This window comes from Triturus cristatus, chromosome 12, assembly GCF_964204655.1.
Source record: "Triturus cristatus chromosome 12, aTriCri1.1, whole genome shotgun sequence".
NCBI classification, from domain to species: Eukaryota; Metazoa; Chordata; class Amphibia; order Caudata; family Salamandridae; genus Triturus; species Triturus cristatus.
The window spans coordinates 74,268,677-74,287,922 of NC_140595.1; the positions used below are offsets into that span (position 1 = coordinate 74,268,677).

Consider the following 19,246-nt stretch of genomic DNA (forward strand, 5'->3'; position numbering starts at 1 on the left):
GCAGATTAAAATAAATGCTTGAGTGTAGAGGTGATTTTTCTGCTAATATCAATTTTTCATACTTGTATTAATTACAATATCTAATATTTTACATTGTGGAGTAGTAATGGAATTATTAAAATTGTTTATCAAACTGATCCCTCCATATGAAATCATTAACCAAATTCAATAATAAATGAGGAAGGCTTTATCCTCCAATTGTGATTTCTACAACTCATATAGACCTAAACTTGAGAAGGTGGAAACACCGAAAAGGTATGTTCTAAGACAATCATTTATGAGAAAATTGTGTGCTGCGGCAATTAGAGCACTGGGTAAACTAGGTGCACATGGAAATTGTTTATTCATTTTTATGTGGATCATTTCAGGATGGAAATGACAGAACAATGTTGTTCTCTTCTCCTTGCAGTATAACAGCAACAGCAGCAAGCATAGGTGCAGCTGGAATCCCACAGTCTGGCCTAGTCACGATGGTCATCGTTCTTACATCTGTTGGCCTTCCCACTGATGACATCACTCTTATTGTTGCCGTAGATTGGGCTTTGTAAGTTACCAATTGGTTTTCTGTCTTTTATCGTAACAGTCAACTCTTACCTTTAAATTCAATCTTTTGTAGTTTATTTTAGTCTGACAAACCCTTGTGCAATACACAATGTCTAACCTTCAAAGTTTAACTATATATAATAATAATAATCCACATTTGTAAAGCGCGAACAATCACCTGTAAGGGTCTCTAGGCGCTGGGGGCCGTCGGGAAGATTACGCAAGCTATTGCTCAGAGTCACATCGTGATGAGCTAATCTGCAGTCGGCGATCGAACCGTGATCCCCAGATTCCGGCGTTAGTCGCCCTAGCCGTGGCGCCACACACCTCTGTATGTGTATGTATGTGTGTATATTAGGCCTGGGCAAAAATTTCGTTCCGTTCGCGGAAATTGCGATAATTTGACATTTTTGCGTTCCGCGAAGAGCGCGAAAATGTCAAAAATTCCGGTTTCCGCAGCTTGGCGATAATTTGTTTCTTGCTCGCGCTGTAAAATGATACATTCTCGCGCGCGCGCGATCGCCTTACCTGAATCCCTGCGTTCGCCGACAAGTTTTCTTGATCCGGTCGCGTTCTCCATGAGATGTTGTATCGTTTTTAGCCATTTGCGCTGTCTCGCGACAGTTCGCGCCCGCAGTGACGTCATGCGTCGCGCGATCACGTCTTTCTTCTCGCGATCATGCACCGCGAGAACAACTCAAAACAAGATGGCCGTGCCCGCAAGCAACCACATGGGTAAGTTGGCGACCCGCAACCATGCAGAAAATCTCGCGAACATGCCGGAAAAAAACTTCCGCATCTTCGCGATATTTCTGCTTGTTTGCGATAATTTTAAACATTCTCGCGATAATTTGCGAAGGTTAATTCCGCAAATTCCGCCCACCCCTAGTGTATATATGTATATATATATATATATATATATATCCACAAAAAAATGCCCTGAGGCAAGGAAGCACACAACTGCTGAGTGCTTAGTCAAAAGCTTTAATTTCCAAAAACCGGCAATTCTGCTCCGAAAGTCTTGTAATCCTTACGCGTTTCAAAGCTCTCTGGCTTCTTCTTCAGAGGATGACGACTGATGAAAAACTGAAGTGCTCGTTTGGCGCCTTTCACGCATGCAGTTGCAGCCCACGTGGGCCCTCCCAGGAGAGTTCAGATTCTTAGCATGCTGGTACCTGTAGTTCCCTACATCGAGCAAAACATAAATCCCAAGCCAGAGAGCTTTGAAACGCGTAAGGATTACAAGACTTTCGGAGCAGAATTGCCGGTTTTTGGAAATTAAAGCTTTTGACTAAGCACTCAGCAGTTGTGTGCTTCCTTGCCTCAGGGCATTTTTTTGTGGATTTGTGAGCACGGCAGCCCGGCCGTGAAGGAAGCGCCACCTTTTCATGGGGCCCAACAGGGTTCGAACTTTCCAACCTTCAGGCACAGCTGAGATAGTGAAAGCCAACTCCGGTCTGCATTTCCGAAGCCCACTGGGGTTTTTAAATTCCAACAAAGACACTGAAATACGAACTGAAACCCACTGGGGAACTGAAACCCACTTGGGATTTATGTTTTGCTCGATGTAGGGAACTACAGGTACCAGCATGCTAAGAATCTGAACTCACCTGGGAGGGCCCACGTGGGCTGCAACTGCATGCGTGAAAGGCGCCAAACGAGCACTTCAGTTTTTCATCAGTCGTCATCCTCTGAAGAAGAAGCCAGAGAGCTTTGAAACGCGTAAGGATTACAAGACTTTCGGAGCAGAATTGCCGGTTTTTGGAAATTAAAGGTTTTGACTAAGCACTCAGCAGTTGTGTGCTTCCTTGCCTCAGGGCATTTTTTTGTGGATTTGTGAGCACGGCAGCCCGGCCGTGAAGGAAGCGCCACCTTTTCATGGGGCCCAACAGGGTTCGAACTTTCCAACCTTCAGGCACAGCTGAGATAGTGAAAGCCAACTCCGGTCTGCATTTCCGAAGCCCACTGGGGTTTTTAAATTCCAACAAAGACACTGAAATACGAACTGAAACCGACTGGGGAACTGAAACCCACTTGGGATTTATGTTTTGCTCGATGTAGGGAACTACAGGTACCAGCATGCTAAGAATCTGAACTCACCTGGGAGGGCCCACGTGGGCTGCAACTGCATGCGTGAAAGGCGCCAAACGAGCACTTCAGTTTTTCATCAGTCGTCATCCTCTGAAGAAGAAGCCAGAGAGCTTTGAAACGCGTAAGGATTACAAGACTTTCGGAGCAGAATTGCCGGTTTTTGGAAATTAAAGCTTTTGACTAAGCACTCAGCAGTTGTGTGCTTCCTTGCCTCAGGGCATTTTTTTGTGGATTTGTGAGCACGGCAGCCCGGCCGTGAAGGAAGCGCCACCTTTTCATGGGGCCCAACAGGGTTCGAACTTTCCAACCTTCAGGCACAGCTGAGATAGTGAAAGCCAACTCCGGTCTGCATTTCCGAAGCCCACTGGGGTTTTTAAATTCCAACAAAGACACTGAAATACGAACTGAAACCCACTGGGGAACTGAAACCCACTTGGGATTTATGTTTTGCTCGATGTAGGGAACTACAGGTACCAGCATGCTAAGAATCTGAACTCACCTGGGAGGGCCCACGTGGGCTGCAACTGCATGCGTGAAAGGCGCCAAACGAGCACTTCAGTTTTTCATCAGTCGTCATCCTCTGAAGAAGAAGCCAGAGAGCTTTGAAACGCGTAAGGATTACAAGACTTTCGGAGCAGAATTGCCGGTTTTTGGAAATTAAAGCTTTTGACTAAGCACTCAGCAGTTGTGTGCTTCCTTGCCTCAGGGCATTTTTTTGTGGATTTGTGAGCACGGCAGCCCGGCCGTGAAGGAAGCGCCACCTTTTCATGGGGCCCAACAGGGTTCGAACTTTCCAACCTTCAGGCACAGCTGAGATAGTGAAAGCCAACTCCGGTCTGCATTTCCGAAGCCCACTGGGGTTTTTAAATTCCAACAAAGACACTGAAATACGAACTGAAACCCACTGGGGAACTGAAACCCACTTGGGATTTATGTTTTGCTCGATGTAGGGAACTACAGGTACCAGCATGCTAAGAATCTGAACTCACCTGGGAGGGCCCACGTGGGCTGCAACTGCATGCGTGAAAGGCGCCAAACGAGCACTTCAGTTTTTCATCAGTCGTCATCCTCTGGAGAAGAAGCCAGAGAGCTTTGAAACGCGTAAGGATTACAAGACTTTCGGAGCAGAATTGCCGGTTTTTGGAAATTAAAGGTTTTGACTAAGCACTCAGCAGTTGTGTGCTTCCTTGCCTCAGGGCATTTTTTTGTTGATTTGTGAGCACGGCAGCCCGGCCGTGAAGGAAGCGCCACCTTTTCATGGGGCCCAACAGGGTTCGAACTTTCCAACCTTCAGGCACAGCTGAGATAGTGAAAGCCAACTCCGGTCTGCATTTCCGAAGCCCACTGGGGTTTTTAAATTACAAAAAAGACACTGAAATACGAACTGAAACCCACTGGGGAACTGAAACCCACTTGGGATTTATGTTTTGCTCGATGTAGGGAACTACAGGTACCAGCATGCTAAGAATCTGAACTCACCTGGGAGGGCCCACGTGGGCTGCAACTGCATGCGTGAAAGGCGCCAAACGAGCACTTCAGTTTTTCATCAGTCGTCATCCTCTGAAGAAGAAGCCAGAGAGCTTTGAAACGCGTAAGGATTACAAGACTTTCGGAGCAGAATTGCCGGTTTTTGGAAATTAAAGCTTTTGACTAAGCACTCAGCAGTTGTGTGCTTCCTTGCCTCAGGGCATTTTTTTGTGGATTTGTGAGCACGGCAGCCCGGCCGTGAAGGAAGCGCCACCTTTTCATGGGGCCCAACAGGGTTCGAACTTTCCAACCTTCAGGCACAGCTGAGATAGTGAAAGCCAACTCCGGTCTGCATTTCCGAAGCCCACTGGGGTTTTTAAATTCCAACAAAGACACTGAAATACGAACTGAAACCCACTGGGGAACTGAAACCCACTTGGGATTTATGTTTTGCTCGATGTAGGGAACTACAGGTACCAGCATGCTAAGAATCTGAACTCACCTGGGAGGGCCCACGTGGGCTGCAACTGCATGCGTGAAAGGCGCCAAACGAGCACTTCAGTTTTTCATCAGTCGTCATCCTCTGAAGAAGAAGCCAGAGAGCTTTGAAACGCGTAAGGATTACAAGACTTTCGGAGCAGAATTGCCGGTTTTTGGAAATTAAAGCTTTTGACTAAGCACTCAGCAGTTGTGTGCTTCCTTGCCTCAGGGCATTTTTTTGTGGAGATATATATATATATATATATATATATATATAATGAAATGTAATTAGGTATTTGTAGAGCGCATGGCTACTCACAGAGTGTCCCGGCGCTAAAAACCACTAAAACCCCAGGCAACACGAGCTCAAACCTCGCCCCCAAGATACTTATTGCTGGAACAACCAAGTTTTTAGTTGTCTCCTAAAGATGAGCAAGTCCTGGACCTGAAAAGGCAGACGATTCCACCAATTCAAAAATTTCCTGAAACGGTGTCAGGCATGGTGATCTTGGGCCCACAGCTGAAGGCCTTATGCCTTGGGTGTTGGTCACCCATAGGGTTTGGATGCAGCAACTGTCCGTAGGTTAGACATTTCGGCAATCCGGCTACGAACAGACAAAGGCCATGCATCATTGATGATTAGAATAGTCACCCACCGAGAGTTAGTTGTACGCCAGGTACTGAGCCGGCCTTCAGTGCTCATGGCTGCAGGCCAAGTGCCGCTGAGTTGCTTTTAGAAGGTAAATTCACAACAACAACAAAAAACACTGAAAAAGCTGTAAGGGAGAGTTATAGTTGCATCTGTCATAACACTTTAACATGGGGTTAAAAAAGCTGAAATGTCCCATGGTTACAATATAAAACCAAAAAAACACTGAAATTGCCCTAATATGGTTGGCGAAACAATCCATCAATGCTCTGTCATAACTGCACAATATTTATACGAATAAATGACATAACCTTTCTCTCTCAGCGGATGGCAGAGCCATTCTTGATGGTGACATAACCAAGGATGAGGTTTCTAGTGCGATAGCTGCCCTGCCTTACCATAAGGCTCCTGGTGAGGATGGATTTCCTGCTGAATTTTATCGATGGGCAGGTCACAATGTTATTGACACTACATGCCGCACTCCAGGAGGCGGATAGTGTATCTTCATTAGGTTCCCTTTCTAACAAAGCTATTATTGTTGTGCTTCCGAAGCCAGGTAAAGATCCCCAACTTTGCAGCAGCTATCGTCCTATTTCTCTGCTGAACTCTGATATTAAAATTCTAGCTAGCATCCTTGCATCCCGTTTACGTAAAGTCTTACCTTCTTTGATACACCATACTCAAGTAGGCTTTGTACCGGGACGTTCTTCCCGGAATCATCTGCGCTCTTTGTCCCATGCACTATGGTCAGCTCAGCATCTTACAGAAGATGTGTTAGCCCTTTCACTTGACGCAGAAAAGGCGTTCGATCGCATTGAATGGGATTATCTTTTTACGGTAATGGACAGATTTGGTTTAGGTAAGAACTTTATAGATAAGGTACGCTTATTGTACAACAACCCCTCTGCCCAGGTGAATTGTGGTGGGTTTTTATCTGACACTTTTATAATTAAGAGAGGGACACGCCAAGGTTGTCCATTATCCCCCCTTCTCTTTCTTCTGGCTATGGAGCCTTTGGCTGCTACTATTCGCCAATCTGAGGAGGTCTCAGGTGTCCCTCTCCCAATCGGACATTCCAAAATATACCTATATGCTGATGACATTTTACTCACTCTTACTCGTCTTCCTCGGTCGCTTCCTTCTCTTCTTCAAATTATAAATGATTTCTCTTCTTTTTCAGGTTATAAGATTAATTGGGACAAGAGTGAGGCATTACCCATTTCTAATGGAACTACAAAAGCAGCTATTTATGGATTTCCTTTTCACTGGCAGTCTTCACGCCTTAAATACTTGGGTGTCCTAGTTAATAAAGGGTTACAAGACATGGTTGCAGATAATTTAACTCCTCTAATCTCCCAAATGCAACGGGATTTTGATAAATGGAAGGCTTTGGGTCTTTCTCTCTGGGGTAGAACCCAGGCTATTAAAATGGTCACCCTTCCGAGATTTATTTACATTTTAGGTATGCTTCCCCTACAGATTCCCTTATCTTTGCTTCGATCAATAGATGCCCAGATTAAATCTTTTATTTGGGGCACCGCTAAACCTCGTCTTGCTATAACAAAGCTAAAGGCTCATCAGTTATGCGGGGGACTTGGCCTTCCATCTATTGAACACTATTCTCTAGCATTGCACATTTCCCAACTCTCATATTTTCTACCCGGTATCAAAGATTTACCACAATGGGTTCAAATAGAACGTCATCTTCTATCCTCAGAAACAAATGTTACTCCTTTGTATGGTAGTGGTACTAGTCGCTTTGATCCGAAAAATCCAATGCTGTCTGCCATGCATAAATCCTGGCAGAAAAGTCAGAGGTTACTAGGTTCAAATCCAAGAATCCATATCAAGGCTCCCCTATGGAATAATTCGGGTATCCGTATCAATGGTCGTATGTTATCCTGGCCTGAATGGCAGGCTGCAGGTATCCTTTGTCCGGATCAACTTCTTCAGGATGGTGACTTTAAATCGTTCTCTCAGCTCAGTGCGGAATTTGACCTTCCCCAACATCATTCTTCTAAATACCTTCAGCTTCAGCAATGTTTGAAGACTCACCTGGGGTCATCACCTTGGTTATTGCAAGATTCCCCTATATTATCCTATTTAAATACTTGGGGGAAATTTAAAGGTGTTACTTCTGGTTTATACAAAAAAAATTGTCTCATCTTTTCTCCAAATCTCTTTCGCATGATCTTCAATGTAAATGGCAATCTCGTCTCTCAGTTTCCTTTTCAGACACCAAATGGGATCTTATCCTAGAAAATTTACATAAAGGAACCCGAGAATCAAGGCTCAAATTCTGTCTCTTTAAAATACTGCATAATTGGCACTGGTCTCCAGTCAAATTACACAAAGCCGGCCTTCTCTCTCATACTAATTGCTGGAGATGTTCCAATCCTGGTTGTGATATCACCCACATCATTTGTGAATGTCCTAGTATACAAGCCTATTGGACTTACATTGGTGCTTCCTTGAGTTCCACTATGCCTCTAAAATTACCACTTACACCAATTAACATTCTCTTGCATGATTTAGGTCACTCCCCAAAGCTCTCGAAACCACAACTCCGCCTTTTTCATATCTCACTTGCTACAGCTAAAATATGTATACTGCGTCATTGGAAATCATCTTTACCTCCCTCTCAGGAAGATTGGTTGGTAGCGATGATGCAGACAGCCTCACATGAACGCACAATTTATAATCTCCAGGACCAAGCTGATCTTTTTCTTCAAACTTGGTCTCCATTTCTTAAATCAAACGCTGCAGACCCTCCTGCTTCCACTCTTGCCCAAGCAGATTAATCAGCTTTTACCCTCTTTTGCTTTTTATTTCTCTCTTTCTCTTTGCCTACTCCATCCTTTAGAGTGTCCTTCTGTTTCTATCTAATTACTCTTTCCTTGCTTCATTCATTCATATTTTGTGTACTTATCTTCTAGGTTTTTTCCTTTTTCTCTTTTCTATAGGTTACTCTTTATTATGTATTAACCTATGTTTTAATTTAATTATTGTTTCACCTATTTTTTATTTATGTAAATGCATATTTATATCATATTTATTCATCAGTACTTCTTTGCACTGTATATTTCACTATGGATTTATCATCTTCTTATTTATTGATGTTCATGCTCTGATGTATTATCGATCTATGTTTTAATCTAATTGTTGCTTCAGCTATTATTTATTTATGTAAATGTATATTTATTTCATATTTATTCATCAATACTTCTTTGCACTGTATATTTCACTATGGATTTATCATCTCCTTATTTATTGATGTTCATGCTTCGATGTATTCTTATTATAAACTCAATAAAAAATTTCAACACAAAAAAAATAAATGACATAACTTAATAATGCAATAACATTAAGGGCCTGATTTGGATCTTGGTGGAACAGTTACTGTCACAACGGTGACTGATATCCCATCCGCCGAAATATAAATCCCATAGGATATAATGGGATTTTTATTGCGGTGGACGGGATATCCGTCACCTTTGTGGCAGAATAACCTGTCTTCCGAGATCTAAATCTGGTCCTAAATAATGCGCATTCCAAAAATCAAATGAAAATAATGTACTCATAGTGATGTCATCCGTAATGTCATCAGTAGACAATATGTAATGTCAGGAGAGATGTCATCAATACAGTTTGTGGTCCCATCTGTCACATCATGAGTGATGTCATGAGTAGTTCACTTGGTGGCCGAGTGACGGTTCTCATGCCAGGGGTTCAAGTTATGGTTTCTTGAGCTAATGCTAATTGCCTGGCCAGGTGCTGCAAGGATGGACAGGCCTTTCTATCGCCTTAACATTTCCATATAGGGTTACAGTATTAAGGGCCTGTTTTCAGAGCAGGATAGGCTGCTATTACCCAACCATGCCCCTTCTTCACCTTGTAGCCCAGCCTCTTCTAGTGTTGGGTTGGTGTGAGCATTTTTGCCAGGGCAGAATTTGGTTTGCTGTCCAGCGGTGGGTTCTGACACCTGTAGGGTAGTTAATAGTTTACATAAATGGGGTGAGCTTGCTCCCCTCAAGTACAGAACACAAACCTGGCAGTGTCCAGTATGATGAAAGTGGCAATAGGATGGAGAGATGAATCCTATATATGGTTATCTCCAGCATTAGGTACATGGTCACATCTATGTGCAAGTTATACAAATGGCAGCCTATGACACGCATATCCTTGTTGGGAGATGTCTACATGAGCCCACATAGCAAGTGAGTGGATACATGGACACACAGAATGTATCACAGTTAAACCCCCAGAGTATGTAGAGATGATTACAAGGAGGGGTAAGGCATTAACTTTACATCCACAAGTCCATCACTCATGGAGGACACTAATGACCTCATTGTATAGTACATTCTTAGTGCGGTAGCGCCTTATGCACCTATGTATGCCATCTCAATATTAGATTTTGCATTATAGTACCTTATCTTGATTTTTTAGATGAGTTAATCTTCATTTGTAAAGTTTCACTTTAAAGCTACACAGTGCCCCATTAATAAAGGTATGGTATCCAGCTTAGTTTATGCACAATAGATGTATAGCCTGTTGATGTGCGAACTAGGAGTAACAGAGGAATGTGCAAACGGGGAATGACTTAGTATGTCTGCTAGGGTCCAGCTGGTACACTGTAATTTCTGAATGGTGTTTGGAGATCTTCACGACTGATAAGTCTACAGTTACGATGAAGATTGTAGAGTTGTTGACTTTGTGTTAATTAATGGAAGAATCCTTTTCTATTATAGGGCTTAAGTCATTTTAGTTATAAACTGCATTTATCTGTGCTCTAAAACATCATCATAATTTAAAAATGTTTTGATGGTCTTTTCTACTGTAGGGATCGATTTCGCACAATGACCAATGTGCTTGGGGATGCGTTGGCTGCAGGAATTGTTGCACATATTTGTCGGCGAGAGTTTGCATCCGTACCAGAGAAAGTAAGTGTTACACATCCGAAGAGAATTACATTAAGTTTGACCATCAACTCTTTCCATGCCAACTGAAGCCTTGATCAGGAAACCTGATGGGATGAGTGTTTTGCTTTCATAAGTTCTGCAAACACCTACAAACATCTGATAGAGAAGCAAAGGGATTTAGGAGTAAATGTCTCACCTTTCCCTGGGTAGGAATAGATCTGATAAAGATTTGTTATTACAAATAGGTGCCAGTTACTTACCTTCAGTAAAACATTATCTGGTAGAGACAATATTTAGCCTCAGATTCCTTTCCTTTGAATTTCCCGCATGCTCAGACTAGAAGTTTTTCATGAGCAGTATCTCTGCGCGCTGGTAGGTGGCGTCGGTTGGCTCCACGTATAGACGGCGACACAGAAGTGATGTCCATGTCACCTGCATTTGCCCCACCTTGGCGCGCTGACATCAGTTACTTTTTACGACTTTCAATGCCAGAAAGTGCGGAGCCATGAAGTGCACTGACACTGGCATGTCCAAACTAGGGCCCTGAATGAATCAAACCTGACCATAGAAATCTATCTACAGAGTGCGGAGGATGAGTGGGTGGGTGAGGAATCTGTGGCTAGATATTATCTCTACCAGATACACAATTAATACCAACCACGGAGGTGGGACTGCAGACACATTTAGAATAAGAAGCCCTGCAGGACCCAACGGGCGAAGTGCCCATCCCGGAGTAACATACTGTCCAAGCAGTAATGCTTAGTAAACGTGTACAGGGATGCCCATGTTGCTGCCTGAGAGATGTCAAGGACTGGAACTCCAGGGGATAATGCAGTGGTTGCAGCTTATCTCTAGTGGAATTAGCTCTTAAGCCTTAGGAGGCTGTGTCTTTGCCAGTGCATAGCAGATTTTGATGCAGAGCATGACCCATCAAGAGATGATCCATTTCTGCACCGCCTGACCTTTTTTCGCACCAACATTCCCCACAAAGAGTTGGTCGTCCGCCCAGAACTCTTGTGTGCGGTCAAGGTAGGACGACAATGCTCTTTTTGGGTCCAGATGGAGGAGTCGCTCCGTTTCTTTAGAGGTAGTGGAGGAACGTAGAAAGTGGGCAAGGTGACAGATTGGCCCACATGAAATGGTGTTACCACTTTTGTCAGGAAAGCGGCCCTAGTGCAAAGCACCTGTTCAACAGGAAAAACTGATAAGCAGGATGGTAAATCCTGAAGCCACAAGAAAGGCTGTTTTGGTTGTGAGCAGCCTGATGGGATGATTGTGTAAAGGCTTGAAGGGAGCATACATCAGAAATGTGAGAACCAAATTAAGGTCCCACTGAGGCATAGTGAAAGATGAAGGTGGGAAGATATGTACAAGACCTTTTAGAAATCTATTTACACTGGGAGATTTAAATAAGGAAGGTTAATCAGGCAGCTGCAAAAAGGCAGACAAGGCATAAAGATACCTTTCAGAGTGCCCAGAGCAGAGCCCTGCTGGGCAAGAGTCAAAATTAAAAGTTAAATCTCAGAAAGGGAAGTAGAAAGAGGGTCAATAGACTTTTCAGTACAATATTACATAAACTGTTTCCATCGACAGGCATATTCCGTCTTGGTGGAGGGACGCCAGGCTCCCAGAATAACATAACACATTTCGGAAGGCAGGTTGAAAGCTATTAACTATCACCGCTGAATCTCCACGCAAGAAGGAGAAAAGTTGACAGGTTCGGGTGGAGGACCCTCCCCTACTGCAACAGGAGATCCTCTCGAAGGGGCAGCCTGATCGGAGGATCGATGTTCATGTTCAGAAGCGAGGAATACCAGACTCTCCGTGCTCAGTCTGGAGCCACAAGGATGACTTGGGCCCGGTCATTCCTGATCTTCTTGAGAACTCTGGGCAGGATTGGTATGGAGCGAAAGGCGTACAGGAGGCTTGAATTTCACTTGAGATAAAAAAGCATCTCTGAGCGAGAGCCGCCTTGGAAACTCCAGAGCACAAAACTGCTGACAGTGCGCATTCTCGGCAGAGGCGAACAGATCTAAACAAAGGCTCTCCTCACTGTTGAAAGAGACCTTGCACCATCTCTGAGTGGAGACCCCATTTGCGATCCGCTAGGCATCAACAGCTGAGTTTGTTAGCCCTGGTGTCCAGGGAACCTTCCAAGTGTTGAACCAGCAGTTGTTGAGATAGGGGAAGACTGGCACCCCTGATCTGCGCAGTTGAGCCGCGACCACCTACATCACTTAGTTAACATCTGAGGTGTGCTGGTATGGCCAAAGAGGAGCACTGTGTGCTGAAAATGTTCATGGCCTACCGTAAAACGCATTTAACACTGGTGGGCAGGCAGGATGAGAGTTCAATGCCACCATCCAGTCTCCTGGGTCCAGGGCAGACAAAACCTGAGCCAATGTGAGCATCTCAAATTTCTCCTTTTTGAGGAAGTAGTTGAAGGCTCAGAGACCTAGGATAGTATGAAGGCCCTTGTCCTCTTTCGGGACCAGAAAGTAGCAGGAATAGCAACCACAGCCTACTTCTGGCACCAGAACCCTCTCTATGGCTGTCTTGGCAAAGATAGCCATGACTTCCTCCCGGAGCAGAGACAGGTGATCCTCCGTGAGCCAGTTGTAAGATGGAGGCGTAGTCTCTTAGGGGAGAAAGTAGCCCCTTTCGGACAATCTGCAGAGCCCAGTTGTCTGATATTATGGACTGCCAGTGGTGGAGGTGATGGGGGATCCTGCCATCAACTGGACACCCATGATATAAACAGGCAAAACCAGGAGGGTTTGGAGGCTGCCGGAGGAGTGGTGTCAGGACCCGATCCACAAGGTGCATAGGGACTGCGCCCTCGTCCGCGTAGAGGCTGGGAAGCTTGCGTGGCTCAGTGGCTGGGATAAGGTTGGCGCTGTTGAAAGCCCATTTTGTGGCCGCGAAAGGCAGACTGGGGATGACATGAATCCTTAAACAGCTCCAGCTCTGAGTCTACCTTGTCTCTGAAGAGACGGGTGCCATCGAAGGACATGCCCATGAGGGAAGCCTGCACATCCAGTGAAAAGCCAGATCTCAGCCAGGTGTTGCGTATGAGTGCCACTATCGATGAAACCACTCTGCTCAGCGAGTCTGTCGTGTCCAAGCCACAGCATACAGTGAACTTTGATGCATATCTCCTGCCTTTAACTGCTTGAGAGAGAATGGCTCAGGCCTCCTCCGAGACCTGTGACAACACTTGCGCAACCATTTCCCACAGTGTGTGAGAATAGTTATCCAATAAGCATGCGGTGTTCGCTGGCTGCAATGCAAGCCTGGCTGAAGAAAATGTTTTATTTCTCAAGCTATCCAGACTCTTGGATTTCCTGTCCAGGGCAGCAGCAGGGACTGCACCAAGGGAAGTGGAGGCTTTGACCACCAAGCGCTCCACGGTGGGGTGTTAGGTGAAGAAATCTGAGTCCCCTGGGGGATGGACAGTGGGCAGTCATCCTATTCACATGAGCCCTTGTGCTGGATTTGTACCAGGTCCCCAGATGGACGAGGGTGAGGACTTTGGTGAACGAGAGTAGGGAAACAGAGGAGGGGACTTTCGGTTGCTGCATCTCCATCAAGATGTTAGTCTTGACTGCCACCGAGGGTAAATGAAGGTCGAGGACCTCAGCCGCCTTCTGTACCACCATTGCATATGTGGCACCCTTCTCTGTAGCCACAGTAGGGGGAGAAACCATGCCGGTATCTGGAGACATGTCCAGATCTCTCCCATTCCTCCCTGAGGTCTACCCCTTGAGAATAGGGCTCAGGCTTCGACCTAGAATGCAGGGGTCCTGTCAGCACTGAAATCCGGCAGCTCCATATTGTCAGGTATCAGAATGGGGCTGGCTGTGCCGGGGAAGGTCGCAGTGTCATGAACAGAGCCAGTCTGGATCCATTGGGTCCCATCAGAGCAGAGGCAGCCTGTGCAGAACCTGATGTGCGACCTCTGACCACGTGGGGCCCTTAGGCGCGCCAGAGGGGTCAGGCTGCTCAGAAATTAGGCGTATGGCCTCATAGAACACTGATTTGAGCGGGGTTGCTCTGGCTCCTGGAAAATTGGAGAGGCCCAGATTCTGCCAAGGAGCAGGTTCCGAGGAACCAGACCTGGAACGCTGATGTTCCTTTGTAATGTCGGCCAATAGACAAGAAGTCCAAGTACTCCTCGACTTCTTGTGTTTTTTGTGCCTCTTACTTGAGTGCCCCGACGATTTGGAATAGGACGAAGAGAACTATTGACTTCTGGAATGGTGAAGAGACCTTCCTCTCGAGCGGGCCCATGGCTTACATGAAGTCGGTTGCCAGGCCACTTCCAGCTTCTGGGACCTCTCTCTCTAAGCCTTCCGTGCCATGGCCTGTCAGTCGGAGCACAACTTTGAGTCGTGGTCGTACTCCAAACAGAACAAACACATGAGGTGCGGTTCCGTCACTGACACGGCATAGTGACAGGTGCCACATGGTTTACAGCCTATCTTTCTCGATGATATCCTCAACACACCAGGAGGAAACCTCTAAAAAGAACAGAAACTCCACAAAAATCCTGTCAAAAACTGACAGAAAGGTAGCTCTTCTCTCAGATCAGAGCAGGCTCGAGTGGAAATAAAGGAATTGATGTCAGAACCCCGAGGTGGTACCTAAATAGGTGATGCAAACATCACTGCCAGTGCAGACAACACTATGTGAAGCTGATCGACGCTACTTACCGGTGTGCAGGGGTACAGCTCACAAAAACTCTTCCAGATCTAGTCTGGTGCAGGTGAAATTTAAAGGCAAGAAATTTGCGGCAAGATGTATCTATCAGATCCGCCTTTTTGTGAATTGCAAAAGCAGTATGCTTATAGAAAAAAACATAACTTTTCACAAATAAGCTAAATTAATATTTAATTAGTGAATATGTCTATCACCATTATCCCAGACACAAGAATTGATCTCCATTAAGAAACATCAAGAAATAATGCACTACAACTATTTGCCATAAATATATATATATATTCACTGAAAAAACCATAGGTTTCAGGGCTGTTATCCTAACTATAACCACCTAGTGGCGCCCGCGTTTCGGAGTTCTTTTATCTCCTTCCTCAGAGGCCATCGTGAGTGAACACTCTATCAGCGCTGCATTCTCCCCTGCGTGCTTCCATGTAGATGCTGGCCTCAGGTGTGCCTGTTTTATCATTCTCACATCGGGCATGCTGGGATTTGTAGTTTTGAAGGCGCATCTTAATCCCTCCAGTGGGTTGGGTCACTCACGCTTCTATACGGGACAAAGTTACCGGCCCTCCATTGGGCCTGGATGGGACCCTGGTAGTCTTAATCCACTGCCTGCAGCGCCACTGAAACCAGGAGAGAGCTTCCCCTCATATGGTCCTCCACTTCACGTCTTTTAGGGGTGGCAGCAATCCTCTGCGGCCTGGAGCTGCCGCATATCATATCACCACAGGTTGCCCAGAAAATGAGGACGCGCTCCGCTGTAGGGTAAGTATCCACTTAATTTATTTAACAGACTATCAGTTTCGCATCCCTTTCAAAAGTCCTTGGCCTGACGTGTTTCGGAGTTCATTTATCTCCTTACTCAGAGGCCATCGTGAGTGAACACTCTTTATCAGCGCTGCATTCTCCCCTGCGTGTTTCCATGTAGATGCTGGCCTCAGGTGTGCCTGTTTTATCATTCTCACATCGGGCATGCTGGGATTTGTAGTGTAGTGTAGTGAATACAGTTCTGACTATTCAAGACACACTATTTCAGCCTCCATTATAATGACTCTAGACACAATACATTGATCACCATTGCCATTCATTGAATGCACAAACACTTGGTAAACATTTTAGTCTTACAAGGACCTATTTATCCTTCACAACATATATTTTACTCTGATCGATATTGCGCAGATATGTAATCATAACTTTCAAGCTATTTCTAAACAAAATGGTAGATGATTTCAATTGTTGCTTGCGGGATGTACATTTATAATTGTTCATTGCTGTGCAAAATGCGGCTTCAATAATCAATCCCTTAGCAAATTTTAAAAAATGAATAAAAAAACTTAATGAGCAGTAAAAGTAGAAATAGTTCCTCAGCAATTACCACTTCATTTATAGAAAGCCTGTTAGTTTAGAGGATGAGAAGATTTAACAGTTTTACTGTCAGACATCTCTGCATCGCCATTTGTTGGGCAAACAATTTCATAGCTGTGTGCCATTGCCCTTTGGAAAAGCAAAAAGTAATTTATTCATTTGATATCAGTAAGTGTATATTACAAGGCAAATTGTAAGGAAAGATTAAGGAAACAAAATGTTATCTGCCGCCTTTGTGATTTGTTTTCCAGCAAACTTTGCCGACTCCCACGGAGCCTTGTTCGAATGCGCAACGGAAGCCAATGACCAAAGAGCATGAAGTGATGGAGATAATAGAAGAGGCTCTGGCAGAACGAACTGGGTTTCATTACAATGTGTGCCAGGTCTAAGCAACCCATATCTTCAAGCATCTCTACCAGTGGTTTTGATGATAAAGCAGAAAGGAACCCAAGACAATGTGTGAAATGAATATGCGGCCTCTATGTTGAAGGCCCATCAATTTCCTCCTTTTTGATGACATCACCTGCAAATAAAACATATGAATCTATCATGTTGGAAGAGATTCTGGTTGGAGTTGTACGATTCAGACAGCAGTTGAATGCTGTGCTTCAGGCAGTCATAAGGAAACATGACCCAATTCCGGACTAAGTGGGAAGTTGTTTAAGATTGGCAAAAGTATCTTACTTTTCTGAGTATGTCCATGGCCCTCCTTACATTTTGTCTCTAAATGGGACATTTTCTAACCACAGAAGCACCTGAAGTTCTTACTGTTTCTATATAACTCATGGATGAGCATGTGCGTTGGTATCAAAGAACACCTCTTTGAGAGGCTGTACAAAAGAAATAAAAAATAACCAATCTATTTAATTTAGAAAAGGATCATCTCCATTAGCAGTGAATTCAAATGTTGGATATTCTGAAACAGAGAAGTAACAGAATATTGACTTTTACATATCAATCTGCAACAAGAAACTATAAAATATCATCAACATACATAGATGTGCAATTATAATATCAAATCTACCTCTTTGAGTGCTTTCCTTGAAGGTATTGTGCAATTCAATATCTTGCAGTTCATATTGTTCCAGGTTAATATTTTCTATACAATATTTTGACATGGTACCGTCTAAAAAATGGCTGTTGACTTTTCTGCCTAAATTTGGATTAGCATTTGGAATCTTGAAGGAGCCATTCCTGTAGAAGGAACAAAACGTTCAATATATCAAGTCCTTAATCGCTAAAAATCACAATCGATAGACATTGATGATGTTTGCTTGGTTTTTCAGACTGACTATGACATCATTCACCAGATGTCTTCTTTAAAACTGGTGTTCACGCTCGATTTTTAATTATGTGTTTTGCATGAAATGAGCTTGTTTATGGGTTTTTGAACACATACAATTTCCTCCTGCATTTCATATAGAAACTGTATGAGCAAAACAGTTCATCAAGGGGAATACCTTACATAAAACCAACTGCACACCTGTTTCTTTATGTTATTACAGTGCTATCAAGCAAGAAGTATGTGCCCTTCGATTAAGGAACAGAGCAGTCATATGAAAAAAATGCACATTTTTAACTGTTAATAAGGTGGATTGAAACCACAAAGGGTAATGGAGTGTACAAGTCCAATGCAAACAAACACACAAAACACCGAAGTAATAGGGCAGGAATAAAATGAAAATTAATTTGAATCAGCACGGAAAAGATATACAAGAAAGCAGGCCAGAATGGTGGTTTTTAGAGTGGAGACATTTTCTTCTCAAGAATTCAGAGAAGGGTGCGTTTTATGGAGGATCAGTCTCATTGAGGAGACCGAACAATACCTCAATCTAGTGTTTGGCCAAACACAATGCCTCACACCTCCATAGCAAACACAATACCTCCATGACAAGCAAGAACTTTCAATCATTAAAGATTCTAGCCTGCAAAATGTCATTATGTACGAGTCAATGGAAGAAACATTAAAAATCAGTTTGACTCCTTGTGACAAGAACACTACTCTGAGATGGAGGGAAAAGAGAGGCTATATGGAATACTGAAAGGAAAAGCATTATGTTCAGTCAACAAATAATATGAAGTTAATAATAATTTCTTATGCTGAATTCCACAATACGGTATTTATATTGTAATCCCTCCGGGTAAGATTTTCATGCCAAATGGTATATGGAGAAGTGATCAAACTGATCTTATGCACCTATTAATACATCCCCTCTCTAAGAACACCCAAATCAAAACGTCTTTTCATGGAAATAAAAGGTCAAACCTTTGTATAAGGGTGTGTTTATTCTTTGCACTCACACAAACTAATCCACTAAATGATTTACTTTATCTCATGATGCCTCAAATGGTAAATATGTGACATTGATAATCTAAAATTATAAAATGCAAAAAAACTAACTGTAGAGTGTGCGGTCCAGTAGTATCTCAATAATATGCACCCAACAGTCATATTTCTGAGCGCACTACCCCATGTTTGAGATGCTCCTGTTGAAAAAACAATCTTCTGTCAAGTGCTCCTGTGACACTTGGAACTAGGCTTGCATTAATTGAAATACCTAAAAACTTTTAGCGTGCTGTTATGCAAAGATTAATTTAAATGTTGTAGCACACTGGTTATTGGGAATGGATGTATGTATGTGCTGTGTCTATAGTGTGAACCTGGACAAAAGGCAGTGGAGCCCTCTGCAGTCTGTTTCCTAAATAGTAGAAATGTTGTGGTGCTCCTGATGGATATGGGAATGTTGTTTCCGATCCTTGGTGCGTAGATGTCAACGGCCTGCTGTAATGTTTAATCACTTGTGATACTTTTGAAGCTCTTCTGTTTTGTAAAGATCTACAAAAAGGAAATGAATGATTGAATAGTTATATTTGGCTCATCTGAGACTAGGAGAAGGCGACAAATTTTTTATTTTAGACAGTTTCTTGAGGTGGTAAAAAAACATAATAATATAATAATAATGACTATACTAGATTCACAATACCAAAAGATAACACTAACCCATAAATA

At 43.7% G+C, this 19,246-nt stretch overlaps 1 protein-coding gene across 2 annotated transcripts in view; it reads left to right on the top strand.

The window, feature by feature from the left end:
• LOC146772574 (excitatory amino acid transporter 5-like) overlaps window positions 1–16,783 on the top strand; it is a 156,302-nt gene extending 139,519 nt beyond the window's left edge. For both annotated transcript variants that reach the window (XM_085637743.1, XM_085637744.1), the window contains exons 9-11: window positions 410–544; window positions 10,074–10,173; window positions 16,488–16,783. In XM_085637743.1, coding sequence (XP_085493869.1) covers window positions 410–544; window positions 10,074–10,173; window positions 16,488–16,625 — 373 coding nt within the window. In that variant the 3' untranslated portion in view covers window positions 16,626–16,783. The remainder of the gene's footprint in view (window positions 1–409; window positions 545–10,073; window positions 10,174–16,487) is intronic.
• The last annotated feature ends 2,463 nt before the right edge of the window (window positions 16,784–19,246 follow it).